The 16,467-nt window shown below is 47.0% G+C and overlaps 1 protein-coding gene across 8 annotated transcripts in view; it reads right to left on the bottom strand.

Moving 5' to 3' along the window:
• Positions 1-16,467, bottom strand: part of SFPQ (splicing factor proline and glutamine rich) — a 70,399-nt gene that overhangs the window by 29,845 nt on the left and 24,087 nt on the right. For all 8 annotated transcript variants that reach the window (XM_029619018.1, XM_029619019.1, XM_029619016.1 and 5 more), the window contains exons 6-9: positions 8,007-8,091; positions 6,306-6,420; positions 2,154-2,199; positions 1,936-2,072 (exon numbers count right to left, since the gene is read on the bottom strand). In XM_029619018.1, coding sequence (XP_029474878.1) covers positions 1,936-2,072; positions 2,154-2,199; positions 6,306-6,420; positions 8,007-8,091 — 383 coding nt within the window. The remainder of the gene's footprint in view (positions 1-1,935; positions 2,073-2,153; positions 2,200-6,305; positions 6,421-8,006; positions 8,092-16,467) is intronic.

The raw sequence follows: 16,467 nt of genomic DNA, 5'->3' as shown, positions 1-16,467 counted from the left end.
AAGAAATTAGTTGCCAACGCAAAAAAAGACAAGGATCTGAACTGATCATTTCATTTAACTGCTAAACAGCATCACCCTATACATGACAAAACTATAAAAAAAGGAGACCACTGCAAAACTACTTAAGTCCTGTTCCTTAGGCAGTACCATTCATACTGCAACCACAGGCTTGTATTTTGTGCTATTGGAGATGTTTTCCACAAAGTGAGTTGTTTGCTTGCTATCAGATAAGCCACCTCTCTCTAAAAAAATACATGTGACATGGACAGTTTTAGGGGGATAGGTAGCCAAAAAGAAGTCAGGCAGTCACTAAGGAAAGTCCAAAACTGGCAAAGCAGGCACTTAGATATTGCTAATTCAATATAAATTATGTAGATTTTGAATCTGGTCCCATATTAGAACATTTGAAATCTTCAGTCTCAAATGTACACAAGATTCTTCAAAGAATTTAACAGAAGTGTTAACGCGCTATCAAGAGTGGAATTCCTACCATGAATGTCTTAATTCTAAATGAAATGTGTCTTTCAAGTTGCTTACAGACCAGAGGCTTTTCCAGGAGCATTTTGAGGCTACCTAAATATTCTCTGTAACTGATGCAAGTCACACTTACATTTCAAATACTGTAAGTGTAATTAAAGAAGGGCCAATGCCTAACATAGCAAGCAGGATACTCTACAACTAAATATAGAACATAGCATAAGTTTGCTCACCATACACCAAAATGAACCTTGGATCAGTACAAATCTTAACTACACTAAATCAGTTTTGTCCCTTTATGATTACTTGAGACAAGAAAGCTTATGTCAAAAGCCTTGGAAACATTAGTACTGGTGAAGCATGAGCACTTTGGAAACTCAAGTACTACCATAGGCTCAAGAACAAATTAAAAAATACTGATAGAACCAGGTTAAGCTGGAATGAAGGAAAATCCAGAAGGAATTCCCTCTGGTCAGCAGTGTTATCTGAAAGAAAATAGATCCAATACTACTGAACGATGACAAGCATCTACTCTCAAACCTCTTCTGCCTAGTGCATTTGAGATTTTGTAGACGTTATATGGGTCAGATAGTTCAGCACACTGTCTGAACACTGCTGGATTGACCAAATGTCAAAAAAATGATTAGCCTTTGCTGCATCCTTTAATGTTATTTTCTCTTAAGAGTGCTCTGAAGAGAAGTGCTTTAAAGCAAACCAATGGTTTGCTACGGCACAAATACATGCTAAATCAGTCAAAAGCATCACAATACCTAGATTCAAAGTCTTTCATGCCACATATTAACACTTAAAACAAGCCAGCAGTCTAGTCCAGGTTGGAGAGCCCCATGTCGGATACAGACTGCATGAAAGCTTACAAAAGGAAGAGAATGGATGTTATCCAGGTATAGCCTGTTAACTACAGCACAGTGAGACTTGACCTGTCATGAGACTTCAGAACAGCTCAATGTTATATCATACTTCTGAATCCCCTGCAACTGTGGGAGCTTATGAACCCACTTCTCCCATGTAGGGTACAAGTGTACAATAATCAATCATTAACATACTGAACTTGGGCCTGAAGTCACTTTTTCAGGGATTCATATGCTGAACTATAACATACCCCTTTAATAAATCTCTTGTACCCTGAGAACATATGGAGAGGGTGGAATGTAAGTTTAAATTAAACTATATTGCATTCAGCAAGTTTTAGTTGAAATACTATTTACATTTCACAAAGTTCTATAAAGATCTATCTTAAACCTGGCCAAATAAAAAAAAATGAATAGATATGCATTTTCAGAAGGGGGGAGTCCTAACAATTAGGAAAGGACAGGGATCCCTGGAGGCTGTTTGAGAATATCACTCAAATCCAAAAGAACTAGGCAGAAGTCACTAGGTGGAGAGAACATTTAAGAGAATCTCTTGGCATGTAATCCAGACATCCACTGGATACTTTACCATGTCACTTCCCATCATGGCTGCACCAATGGCTCCTTGCCCAACTCCAGAACTGTTTTCATAGCTTATTCCACTTGCTGCTGTAGCTGTTCCTGCTCCCAGAGGTGGGTACTTCTGGCTTGCAGAACTATAGGGGTCTGGAGAAAGGGAACAAAGTTTACACCTCACAAGTTTCCTATATTAGAAGATACTCACTAAGTATTTTAAAAAGTTGTTACCTCCCATGCTCATGGTACTGCTGCCCATCCTCATATCTCTTTCTCTCTAAAAAAAAACAAGATAATACAGATATCTTATGCATGTCTAAATCCAATTTATTTATCTTATATTTAAATACAACAGGCTAACCCAGAGGTCCCCAACTTACAGCCCAGATGCAGCTCCTTGAGTTTGTCAGTCCACCAAAATGTCCCTGCCCACAGCCATATTGGCCTGAAGCAAATGTTTACACTGCAGTTGGGTGAAAGCAGTGAGTACAGCATTGCCAGTAGGGGTCCTTACATAAGCTGGCAAAAGAATTGCAAAGTTCTATTGGCAAAAGAGGAAGATGCTTGAGCAAGAGAACAGGAGAGTGAGAAAGGATTGGAAGGGTGAAAGGACAAAAAACTGATTTGGGAAGGGGATGTATGGGTGGGAGTGTGCCACAAAACTTGTTATTCACCTAACTCATTTCCCTTTGTGACAGATACCTGGATAAGGGGGAGGAAAGTAGTGAGGTTCCTAGCAGAGTGGAAGAGTTGCCAACTTTCTAGAAAGCTAAGTTGCTCATCTCAAACATGTGCTTTGTGAACAGCAGGATAAATCTGCCACACTAATGGTAAGATGGCTGAATTCAGCAAGACTATTAGCATGATTGGACCTTCCCACACAGCCATCTACTGTGCAGTTCTCTGTCTTGATAGCAAGCTAAGCTTTGTCTAAAGTAAAGGTGGGAGGGATAGTATGGCTGATTAAGCTGTCTACAGAAAAGAAAAATGGTTCTTATCTGCTAATTTTCGTTCCTGTAGTACCACAAATCAGTCCAGACTCCCGGGTTTTGCCTCCCTTCCAGCAGATGGAATCAGAGAAAGTTTCACTGCCACTTAAGACAAGTACCACCTGCAGTCCCTCAGTATTAATCTGTACCCAAGCCAGAAATAAAGAATCAAGTAACTATGCCTACTCCACTAAATGAGCATGGGGAAGATGATAGCCATAACAGGCAACAAAACACCCTTGCACAAAACCTGTGTGGGATCAAAGAGAGTCCCACTCGCAGCACTCGTGCCAAATTTTCCAGCCCCCAGGGACTGGATATCTAAGCGATAATGTCTGGCAAAGGTGTGCAAGGACTTCTACATAGCCGCCCTACAGATCTCCTGAGGAGATGGACCTTGAGAATGGGAATGTGGAGACAGGCCTCTGTCAAGTCGAGAGAGAGACGAGGAACTCTCCCTGATGTACCACCGCAATCACTGAGTGCAGGGTCTCCATTCGGAAATGAAGGACCCTGAGGGCCTTGACCTCCTTGAGATCCAGCATTGGCCGAAAAGATCCGTCCTTTTTGGGTACCACGAAGTAGATTGAATGACCCGAGCCCACCTCTCCAGAGGAGACTGGAGTCTGTTGCACAACAAGCTTTTTGTGACTTGGTCTGCAGGGCAAGAGGAACCTGTCCCTTGGGAGCCGAGCAAACTCCAATGCGTAACCGCTCCTTAAGATGTCTAGTACCAACTGGTCAGACGTGATGTGAACCCACTCCTCGTAGAAGAGAGCTATCCGCCCCCCCGATCCGGGGAGTCGAGGAGTGGGTAAGTCTGGCATCATTGATGGGACTTGGAGGCAGCCCCTTGGGCCGTCCCCTCTTGAGGTCTGCGACTGCGAAAGGAAGCAGGCCATGACAGATCTGGAAGAAGGAGTCCGGGGCGCCGGCTGTCTAGAACCGCAATAATGGCGTGTGCGGGCCCGACTTCTGGAGGGATTAAACGATCTGGTGGCCCGCGGACAAGCATTTTCCCCCAGAGACTTGATGATCTGGTCCAGATCCTCACTGAAGAGAAATTTGACCTTAAAAGGCAGAGCCCAGGCTGGATTTGGAAGAGGAGTCTGCCGACCAGTTGCGGAGCCAGAGGAGGCGCCTTGCTGAGATTACGGAGACTATGGATCTCGCCAAGACACGGAGCAAATCATACAGAGCATCTGCTCCGTAGGCTATGACAGCCGCCTGGCTTCTTCCGGCGGCAGGTCCTGAGAAGTGAGGAGTTGCTGGACCCAACGGAATCCTGCCCTCTGCGCTAGTGAACTACAAATGGCAGCATGGACTCCCAAGGCCGAAGCCTCAAAGACCTCTTGAGGTAGACTTCCAGCTTCCTATCTTGTAGGTCCCGCAGAGCCGTGCCACCCGTAACCGAGATTGTCCTCTTGGTAACCGCTGACACTGCCGAGTCCACCTTTGAGACCTTGAGGAGCTCCAGGAAATCCTCTGGTAGAGGATATAGCTTTTCCATTGCCCTTCCGACCTTGAGTGAGGCCATTCCCTGGCCAGTAGCTGGAGGAAGGTGGGATGTGTGGGAAAGGCCAGGGACAATGGACACAGGCCAGCCAGGACTGGGTCCCCCTTCTTGCTTGATGAGGAAACGACTTGAGTGGAGGGTCCTGGCGGGTCAAGGGGGGGTCGATGTCCAGTTCCTGCAGGATATGTGGGATGAGCGCGACTAACTTCTTTCTGAAAGATACGGAGAACCCATGGGTCATCTCCTTCCAGCTGTGCTGCCAGGAGAGGATCGTCCTGATGCGGTGGATCCCCCCCCTGATCTGGAAAAGAGGCCCCCCCCGCTGGGGGGGGAGGGTAAAATGCACCCTGGGGCCCCCATGGGGGGTCCCTGGTGCCCCCCCCCCCCCGCTGTGTCCTGGGCCCCCGGGGGAGAATCCGTTATCCGGGGGCTTGGGTGGCGGTGGTCCCAATGGGGGAACCATGGGATGTTCCAGTCGCTGTAAATAAGCATTGTGCATGAACAATGAAATCCGCAGAAAAGGCTGGGGGGCCCGGGGGGACTAGTGATGGAACCGGAGTCAGGATCGGTGGGGAATGTCAATGAAATCCTCCCCTTCTTCCTCTTGTGGCTGCAGCACGTGCTCCTCTGTTTCCAAGATGGCCACCGTTCCCCCCCCCCCGCGCGCTAGAAGCGGAGATGGGGCCGGCCCCTGCTGCCTGTGGTGCGCTAAATCGCGCGAAGAAAGTCGATCCGGCGGCATCGAGGTGGCCTCTCCACCAGGAAGGCACCTGTACACAGATCCTTGCGGGATAACTGCACCCCCGGTTTGCCGCACGCCGAGTATCAGGACGGCCTCGGCATGCTCAGAGGGGAAGGGGGGTAGTGAGCTGCTACGGGGCCGGTAAAGGACATGCCGTGGGGAGCGGGAAGATGCCTCCACTACACCTCTGCCCCTGTTAATCGGCAGAGGAATGGGACCTCCCTGCTACAGCGGCCCCGGGGAATGCACGTCTCGGGGCCGCGGGGCAGAACTTGGCAAGGGAGGGGAGAGGTTGGAACCTCCAGCATCCACCTCCCTGCTGACAGTATCTAAACAAAACCTGTGAGAAAAGTAAGAAATAGACAAGAAATCCAAATGACAACTTACCCCACGGAGGGAGGAATGGGGGAGGGAGAGGTGACAGGACAGCACTGCCTGCAAGTCACACAAACCTCCAAACTTAGAACTTAAATCTTTTTTTTATCAACTTGATCCACCCTCAGAAAAGACAAAATAAAGGAGGAATTATCCTCCAGACTCCTATCTGCTGGAATCAGAAAGATACTGAGGATCATTAGAGGGTCCACTGGCTTATATGCCAGGACGCTCCAAAGCTTTGTCTGACTCCATCTGCTGGACAGGGGACATAACCCACTGTCTGGACTGATCCTGGTATGTACAGGGAATGGATATTTACTCTTTTAGATAATAGAAGAAATAGGGGGCACTCCATGAAGTTAGCATGTAGCACATTTAAAACTAATTGGAGAAAATGCTCACTCAACACAATTAAAACTCTGGAATTTGTTGCCAGGGGATGTGGTTAGTGCAGTTAGTGTAGCTGGGTTTAAAAAAGGCTTGGATAAGCTCTTGGAGAAGTCCATTACCTGCTATTACACTGACTTAGAAAATAGCCACTGCTATTACTAGCATCAGTAGCATGGGATATTTAATTTTTGGGTACTTGTAGTCTAGATTGGCCACAGTTGGAAACAGGATGCTGGGGCTTGATGGACCCTTGGTCTGACCCAGTATGGCGATTTCTCACGTTAGTCTGAGGATCCCTGGACTAACCCAGCACCTAATACACCTCAAAATTAAACAAAAAGCTGTCAAAGCTTGGCAACCTTACTTACTGGATCCATATAACCCATGCGATAACTTTCTTCTCTTTGACGTCTCATTTGTTCTTCCATCTCCCGCTGGCGGATCAGCATTTCTTCTTCTCGCCTACGGCGCTCCTCTTCCTGCCTGATTTACAAAAGTATTTGCTTATGACACTTGCATGTCAAAAAACCCTGCAAGACTGGGTATATCAACATATAGTGGCTTGCAAAAGTATATGTTGAGATATATATATATCAAAGTATATACAAAGCTCCCCTCCAAACCCCCTCCCCTCAAGAATGCTCATCTCACCTCCACGAGGGAGCAAGCTCTCAGTTGCTGGACCCACCTGTTGGAATGCTCTTCCCACTGATCTCCGCAAAGAGCCCTGCCAGTTCAAATTTAGGAAAAAGCTAAAGACCTGACTAAGCAGGCATTCCCAGCATAGGTCTTCTAGCTTCTCCCTTAATTACCCTCATTATTAATTTATGTCATCTCTTCTTCCATGTGATTATCGTTATGCTATTTCATGTTTTTTATATTTTGTTTCTTACTATAACTCATATAATATTTCCCTTGTTAGTTGCATCCTTTACACTTCTCTTGTTATGCCTTTATCCTGTTATACCCCCGTTTCTCCCCCCCCCCCCCGTTCTTTGTATTTCTTAATTCCATGTAAACCAATATGTACCCACAAATGTCAGCATAAAAACGTTAAATAAAAATATGTTCCTATAAAAATTAAAGTGTACATAAGGTTGTTCAAGGTAGTATCTTTGCTGCAAATCAGTATGCTCTTAAAGTAAATTTTCAGTCAATTCAGTATCTCTCTGCATTTTCTACGTGTTTGGCTGAGAATCAGATGGGAGACGCGTGGGGGTCTTCTACCCCATATAAAGGCAAGCATTTTACACTGAACAGGTCTCATGTCCATGACAGGAAAGGGGCATGGTAAAACATGAAATAGATAGCCAATTTTCGGTAAAAAAGATTCATCTTAATCACGGCCATTCTGCCAAACCATGAAAAAGGTAGTTGTTCCCATCTGTCTATATCACCCATCGAGTTGCGAATCAGAGGTTTATGGTTTAGAGATATTGAGAGGGATCCAAACTAAGATTAGCCCCCAGATACTGTATAGGACCTGGGGTCCACCAAAATAGGAACTCACTCTTACCTTTCCACATCAAGTGCTCAGTGAAATGCTCAGGGAAAATTTCCGATCAAAATTAATCTGAAGTCCCGACACTTCCATACATGTTTATTAACTCCTTCAAAAAAGTGAAGCAGATTTGTGAGGCAAGACTTGCCCTCTTTAAAGCCATGCTGACTTTGTTCCATTAAACCATGTCTTTCTATATGTTCTATGATTTTGATGTTTAGAACACTTTCCACTATTTTTCCTGGCACTGAAGTGAGGCTAACCGGATCGCCCCGAGGTCCGCGAACCACGAGCGTCGCGGCCACTCCAGTGCCACCATGATCACTGTGGACGAGTGCAGCTCTATGCGCTGAAGCACCTTGTGTAAACTAGGAGCTCCCACAGCACAAGGGTTGTATACAGAGATAAATGTGACTGAAAATTTACAGAGCATGCTGATTTGCAACAAATGTATTGTGAAACAATGTATCATTAGTAAAGCACACTGACTTATGGGATCAAATACTTTTGCAAGCCACTGTATCAGCATATTAAATTGTATTTCATTTGTTTTACTTTTGGTCCTTACCTCATTTGCATTTCTTTACGTTTCTGCATTTCTTGGTTATGAAGCTCCTCCATTCGCCTCAGTTCCTCTTGCCGTCTCATGAGATCTATAGAAGGCAAAAGAAATTACTTCATAGCATACAAGTTATACTTAAGTCAAGGCATAATACAAAACATATTGGTGTTACAAGTAGCAATACAATGTATTTTCCCAAAGCTGAAAGCTAGCAGTATCAAAGATGTGAAAAGAAAATTGGTTCTTACCTGAATTTTTGTTCCTGTAGTACCTCAGATTAGTCCAGATCCCTACCAGAAGATGGAGGCAGAGCACAAAACTTTGAGGCACTGCTACATAGAGTGCCACCTGCAGTCCTTCAGTAGTGACCTGTACCCAATGATGTGTGCCTGATTCTGAGACCAACATGGAGATTATGGCTCACCCAGAATCCTTTGCTGCCTTAGCCTGCTTGCAGTTTTGGCCATGGGAACCTTAAATGCCCTATTGACCCTGATTTGGATAAACTACAGAGAGACATCTGGACCACAGCAAATGTCAAAAACTTATGATGGAAGGTCATAGGGTCACAAAAAAGCAGAAGGAAAAGGTTAGAATCTCAAAGGCTAACGTTTCCACTAAGTGGTACCAGCAAAACCAGAGTCTTGGAAACCTCCCTGAGGGTGAAAACATGACCGGACAAAAGACTAACAGAAGACTGATGTGAACATTAGGCAAGTGGGCCTCAATCTGGGAGGGAGATCAGGGTAATTTAGGTTTAATTCATCTTGTTTTGATATAAGAAACTTCATACATGACACTCATAAGAGTAAAAAAAAAACTGTCTATGTTATCTATAAAAAGACGACTTTAACATACAGAGAGAAACAAAGGGTAAAGCTTCTCCCTGAGCTCTGGCCGGAGATATACTGTCCTTCCCTTGTTTATTGATATACAATAAAATAAAATTGATTCTTGCCTGCTAACTTTCGATCCAGTAGTACTAAGGATCAGTCCAGAGAAGTGGGTTGTGTATCCCTACCAGGGGATGGAGACAGAAATTTTAACAGACTCAGAGAACCAAAACTTCGGGCACTGCCATATATACTAGAGTGCCACCTGCAGTCCCTCAGTATTGTCCTGTACCCAAGCCCATGAGAACAGAAGTAAGCGAGAGGTAGCTTAAACAATCCTGACTACCTTGTCACTCGAGACAAAAACCAAATGAAAACTGCGAACTGCTCCAAACTATACTTCAAAAAGGAGCTTCATGAGAAAGCATAGGCAAATGCTAGCCAACAGTCTTTCGGAATCTGAAGGAAGGTGTGGGCCTCTGAACTGATCCTTAGTACTACTGGAACGAAAATTAGCAGGTAAGAACCAATTTTATTTTCCCAGTACGTACAGGATCAGTCCAGAGAAGTGGGATGTACCCAAGCCACCCTACACTGGGCGGGAACCCGAAAGGCCCACACGCAGAACACTCACCGAGGACGATTCATCACTCGCCTTAACGTCCAATCGATAATGCTTAGTGAAAGTGTGAATAGAAGACCACACTGCCACCCTACAGATCTCCTGAGGTGACAGTAATTGACTCTGCCCAGGAAGTAGCCTGGGCTCTAGTGGAATGAGCTCTGAGCCCCAAGGGAACTTGTCATCCACAGGCTATGCATGCTGAACAAATGGCTTCTCTACTCCGAGATATGGTCACCTTAGACGCTTTCTCCCTTCTTCGGACCACCAAAAACGAACAAATGGTCAGAACGTCTGAAATCATTGGTAACCTCCACATACTGTAATAAGGCGCGTCGCACATCCAAGAGATGAAGTCCCTGTCTGAGAAGAGTCCCGAAACCAATATGGAAACCCCAGCAACTCAGTCTGATTTACGTGAAAGGCCGTAACCACTTAGGGACGAAGGACGGAACTGTACGCAACGATACCCGATCGCCAGAAATCTGCAAAAAGGGGTCTCGACACGAGAGCGCCTGCAATTCTGAAATCCGACGGCCGAGCAAATGTCTACCAAAAACACAGTCTTCAAAGTTAGATCCTTCAGAGAGGACCGGCGAATAGGCTCGAAGGGGGTGTCTCACAACTGGAGCACTAAGTTCAGGCTCCAGTCCAGACAAACCGGTCGGACGGTAGACCGTAAATGTTTGACTTAAGAAAGCGAGCAATATCGGGATGAGCTGCCAAGGAATAGCTGTTGAACCGGCCCCTCAAGGCCCCCCAGAGCCGCAAACTGTACCCGAAGAGAATGGAACGCTAACCCCTTAGCGAACCCCTGCTGTAGGAAGTCCAGCACCCGAGGGACACCGGCTAATGGGTCAGAGTCCTGGAGGATACGTGACTCAAAAATCTTCCAAACATAGGCCATAGAGGTGGCCAGCCATTGCGCCTGCAAAGGAGTGGAAATGGCCTGTTTGGAGTATCCCTTCAAGCGTAAACGTCGCCTCTCAAAAGCCAAGCTGCGAGAGAGAAGTGATCCTCCCAATCCGAAAATATGAGCCCTTGACGGAGTAGACGTGGTAGATGGGCCAGCGGCAATGGACCTTCGAGAGCCAGATGCACGAGATCCGCGAACCAAGGTCTGTGTGGTCACTCCAGCTCCACCAGGACTACCCTTCCTGGGTGGAGTTCTATGCGAAGCAGCCGCCAACCTATGAGAGGCCAGGGAGGAAAGGCACACAGAAGAATTCCCGTGGGCCACAGACACACGAGAGCGTTTATGCCCACCGAGCCCTGCTCTCTGCAACGGCTGAAGAAATGCTCCGTCTTCGCATTCATCCGCGTTGCCATCAGGTCCAACTGAGGCACTCCCCATCTGGCGCAAATGTGGTTCCACATGTTGGCAGATAGCTCACACTCTCCCCTGGACTGAGTTGCTGTCTGCTGAAAAAATCCGCTTTAACATTCTCCACCCCCGCAACATGCGATGCCCCAGAGATGACGTTCTGCCCAAGGAAACAGAAGTCGTGCCTCTAGCGCCACAGCGGGACTTCGCATCCCGCCTTGCCGGTTGATGTATGCCACAGTCATCGTCTGAGAAAACTCGCACCATTCTGCCCTGAATCCAGGGAAGGTAGGCTTGCAATGCCAGCCGTACCGCTCTCGTCTTGAGATGATTGATGGACCACGATCCTTCCGTCTCTGACCAGAGACCTTGGGCTGACTTTTCCCCGCACACACTGCTCCCCAACCAGAGAGACTGGCATTGGTGGATATCAGCCAATTCGGAGGATCCAAATCCATCCCCCCCTCAAGATTGTCGTGCAAAAGCCACCATCACAGACTGACTCTGGACTCCCGAAGGAGTGGCATTGGCAGGTGGAATTGTTCCGACACCGGATTCAGACAAAAGCACACATTGTAATGGAGCAAGTGACCAAATGTCCATGGAACCAAGTCCAAGGTAGAAGCCATGGAGTCCAGGACCTGAAGATGCCATATTGTGGGGAGTGCGCCTCCGAAGAAGGGAGTGGATCTGGTCTTGTAACTTCGTTACTTGGTCTGCCAATAGAAACACTGCCTCATAAGGTATCGAATTGGGCTCCCAGATAAACCAGCTGCTGGGTGGGTTGCAAGTGACTTCTGGACTTTGACCACCCACCCGATCTGACATTGACCGGATGCAGCAGACCTATATCACGCACTGCGTAAAGAGTCCTAGTTTTAGCTGGAACATTGACCACTTCTAACCAAGTATTTATCATAGCGCTGAGATTAACTTTCACATTGCCAATATCATGCTCAGTTACTCCTTGATGAAGAATTAATTTTCAAAAATTTGCAATGTCAGGATGACTTAGACAGCATGAAAATATCTGAACCATGATCTTGGCGTCGCAGCAGTGAATACAGCATCTGGTGAAATACACTTTACCTGACTCTGGTGATAGCTTTATTTCCCATGAAAGCATCACACGCTCTGGGGTAACCAATTATACAATATTTAACATCCACAACTGTGGGGTTGGAAGATTGATAACCTTATAGACACCAACAGCCTGTATCAGGCATTGTATGAGATTTTTCCTCAGACGCATTCACACAAACATATTTCCCTTTCACATTTGTGCTAGACTTTCGCATATATATTGATATTTTCAGTGTCTGGCAATTTGGATTTCTTTGTGCTGAAACTATGGACATACTTCTTGCTGAAGTCCGCACCAGATCATACAGTGCATCTGCCACATAAGCGACACCCGCCTCTAAACAGGTAGACTAACATCCCGCTGCTGAGGCCAGCACTGGATGCTGTCTCCTGCACCCAACACAGGCATGCTCTGCATTAGGCTAGCGCAGATCGTCGCACGTAGACTCAGAGCTGTGACTTCAAATGCCTGTTTCAACTGGACTTCCAGTTCCCAATCCTGCATGTCCTTCAGGGCGGCTGCCTGAGCGACCAGGTTCGTGATCTTAGTGACCGCCGAGACCACAGTGTCCACACCTTAGGAATCTTGAGTAGGTCTAATACTTCCGTTGACAGGGTATATAGTTTCGCCATCGCTCTGCCCACCTTCAGTCCAGCAGAGATCTCCCACTCCCAGGTCACCAGTTTTCGTACTTTCTTCGGCAGAGGAAAAGAAGTAGTGAGGCCCCCTAATGCCATCCAGAACCGGGTTAACCCCCTCATTATCCGACTCCTCCTGTGCAACTTTAAGGCTGAGTGACTGTCTGCTTTCCCCTTTGTTCTAGTTTAAAAGATGCTCTCTCCTTTTCAAAGGTTAGCGCCAGCAGTCTGGTTCCACCCTGGTTAAGGTGGAGCCCATCCCTTTGGAAGAGACTCCCCCTTCCCCAAAAGGTTCCCCAGTTCCTAACAAAACTGAATCCCTCTTCCTTGCACCATCATCTCATCCACACATTGAGACTCCGGAGCTCTACCTGTCTCTGGTGACCTGCGCGTGGAACCATGATAGATTGAAACGGTTTATGCCTACATGGGAAGCATACTCTAAGTGGATGGAGACTCAATCCCGACTGTCTTAAGAGTCTACTAAAATGTTAATTTTAATGGTATTTTCTCCATCTCATTGATTTTCTCTCATTAGCGCCACCATCTTTGGATGTATCTTGAAACATTGTTATTGGTGATCTGTTATTAGTGATGTCTAATTGCTATGCTAAGTCTATAGCCTATACATATACATCTATACCAGGGGTCGGGAACCCATGGCTCGCGAGCCAGTTATGGCTCTTTTGAGGGCTGCATCTGGCTCGCAGACAAGTGTCGCCACACTTCGCGGTTCCCTGCTGACCCAGCTGCTCCCCGGTCCTCCGCCGCCCGGGCTTAAAATGCTGTCAGCCCGGGCGGAACGCGGCAGGACAGCTGGAGTCAGCGGCACCGGCGTGCTCTCTTCTCCTCCCCCCCCCCCCCGCGGCCCGGAAGAGGAAGTGGAGAGCATCGGGTGCCTGCGCGGGAAGAAGAGGCCCGCGCAGGCACCCGGCTGACACCCGATGACTCCCGGGCTGGCACCCGGCTGACACCCGATGACTCCCGGGTTGGCACCCGGCTGACACCCGATGATTCCCGCGCAGGCACCCGGCTGACTCCAGTCGTGCCGCTGCCGGCGTGCTCTCTTCTCCTCCCCCGCCCCCCGCGGCCCGGAAGAGGAAGTGGAGAGCATCGGGTGCCTGCGGGGGAGGAGAAGAGAGCACGCCGGCAGCGGCACGACTGGAGTCAGCCGGGTGCCTGCGCGGGAATCATCGGGTGTCAGCCGGGTGCCAGCGCGGGAGTCATCGGGTGTCAGCCGGGTGCCTGCGCGGGAAGAAGAGACCACGCTAGTGTGGTCTCTTCTTCCGCGCAGGCACCCGATGCTCACCACTTCCTCTTCCGGGCCGCGGGAAGAAGAGAGCACGCCGGTGCCCTCTTCTTCCCGCAGCCCGGAAGAGGAAGTGGTGAGCATCGGGTGCCTGTGCGGGAAGAAGAGGCCACGCTAGTGTCCGACGGGAAGAAGACTGCAGCGCGGCTCGGAGGAAAATGGAGAGTTTCAACCGCGGCCGATGGGACTCCACCTTCGCGAGGGCTGAAAATGAAGGAGGTTAGCGTTGGGAGGAGGCTGCTGCTGCCGCGAGTTCCCGGGGTGGGGGAGAGAGAGAGTGAATGAGCGAGCAAGCATGTGTGTTTGAGATCCTGTGTGTGTGAGTGAGAGATTGCATGTATGTGAATGATTGAGAGCCTGTATATGTGATTGAGAGCCTGCCTGTGAGAGAGAGAGCATGAATGTAAGTGTATGATTGAGAACCTGTATGTGTAAGTTTGTGATTGAAAACCTGTTTGTGTGAAAGAGTATGTGTGTATGATTGAGATCCTTTGTGTGTGAGAGAAATCATGTGTATGTATGATTAAGAGCCTGTGTGTATAAGTAAGAGAGAGATCATGTGTGTCTGTGTGTGATTGACAGCTGGTTTAGGTGAGGGAGCATGTGAGTATGTGATTGAGAGCCTGTGTGTAAATGAGAGAAAGAGAGGACATGTTTGTAAGCATGTGAATGAGAGTCTGTGTGTGAGAGAAAAAGACAGGATGTATTTATGTGATTGAAAGCCTGTGTGTGTGTAAGCGTGAAAAGATAGACAGCATGTGTGTAAATGTGTAATTAAGGGCCTATATAAGTGAGAGAGAAAAAGCATGTGTATATGTGAGTGACTGAGAGCATGTGTGTATAGGTGTGTAACTGAGAGCCAGTGTGAGAGAGAGCGCTGGTATGTGACAGAGAGGAGAAAGTTCCAAGCAAACCACCCCTCCTCCTGCTAATTCAGAACAATCTCAGGACACCTGGATATCAAACGTTCCCAGGTATGCAGAGCAAAAAAATTTTTGTATCCTTATTATTTTTCATTACTGGATCTTTGTGTCTGCTATTTTGAAATATTTTGTTGGTATCTGGAAATGTTTTATATGAGTTTTTAATTATTGGATATTCCACTCATCAGCTGTTTCAAAATATGTTCTTTTTGTTAGTACAGTTTTACTGCTGATGATTTTATATTTCTTGATTTGTTTTATAAGGATGGGTGATGTTTCTTTTTATCCTTTGTTACACTGGCTTGTTGCAGTTTCCAATTCAGTTTTTTCTGCATGCTTCTTGTTATGCGTTTTGGTTTCTTTATTCTATGTTAGGTGAGGGTCAGCACGTGATTCAGGTGAGGTTTTCTGCTGGCGTGTTGTTTCTGTGTAGGACTCTATAGCAGCCTGACTTGGTCCGTTTTCCTAATAGGAGATGTATTGGTGTCTTAAGGCCTGGTGTAATATTTTCAGAGACGTATTGTACATTAAAAGTGTGATCTTACATAAAATGCACACATTTACTTGTATTTAGTTTTAAACATATTGTATGGCTCTCATGGAATTACATTTTAAAATATGTGGCGTTTATGGCTCTCAGCCAAAAAGGTTCCTGACCCCTGATCTATACTGTACATACACATGTCCCCGAATATGGGGAAGGAGGGGGGAGTGGGCAATGTTTATTGAATACTGTTCATTTGCCAATCATTCTTGTTCACAGCCTATGACTATTTACATTGTGCAAATGTGTTACAGATTTGCTGTTATATATATTGTTTATTTCTGATTGCCAATAAAAAATATTCAAATATAAAAAAAAAGATGGTCTGAGACAAAAAGCATTAGTTACTTCTAAGTATTGCAGGAGCACCCGGCGTACATCTAGCCTCAATTCCTGAGCCAGAGGAGACCAATCTAAACCTGGAAACGCCAGCAGGTCAGACTGGTTGACGTGAAACGCCAAGACAATCTTAGGCAGAAAGGAGGGTACTGTCTGCAGCGAAATCCCCGAATCTGACATGCGCAAGAACGGTTTCCGGCAGGACAAGGCCCGAATTTCTGATATACACTAAGCGGAACAGATTGCCACGAGGAATACCGTCTTGAGGGTTAAATCCTTCAGGGTTGTACGCTTAATAGGCTCAAAAGGAAGGCCACAGAGCCCACAAAGGACCAAATTCAAACTCCTTTCAAAAAATGAGCCACATCTGGATATCCTGCAAGAGACGTACCATCGACATTACCTCAAACAGCCCAACGCCGCTACCTGAGCACGAAGCGAACCGTGAGCTAGTCCCTTACCTTCCTGCAGGAATGCCAAAATGCGCGCTATAGTGGCTCGGCACGGAGACACATTCAATCCGCTGCACCAGGAATCGAAAACATTCCATACCTGAACATGAGGTAGAGGTTTTCCTCGAGCGGAGTAGAGATAACTGCATCCAGGTACCCCCTTCTTTCTCAACTGCCACCTCTCATATGCCAAGCCGCTAGACAAAAGCGAGCCGCCTGATCGAAAAATACCGGACCCTGCCGAAGCAGATTGGGAAGATGACAGACTCAAGGGACCATCGTCCGCTAGGTTGATCAGGTCTGCAAACCACGGCCTCAATGGCCACTGTGGAGCTACAAGAATCACAGGACCCCGGGACTATTGTTCTCAAGACTTTTCCCACCAGTGGCCAAGGAGGA

This window comes from Rhinatrema bivittatum, chromosome 11, assembly GCF_901001135.1.
Source record: "Rhinatrema bivittatum chromosome 11, aRhiBiv1.1, whole genome shotgun sequence".
Classification (NCBI taxonomy): Eukaryota; Metazoa; Chordata; class Amphibia; order Gymnophiona; family Rhinatrematidae; genus Rhinatrema; species Rhinatrema bivittatum.
The sequence above is the reverse complement of the archived record's forward strand: the minus strand, read 5'-3'. Positions and strand labels throughout refer to the sequence as shown.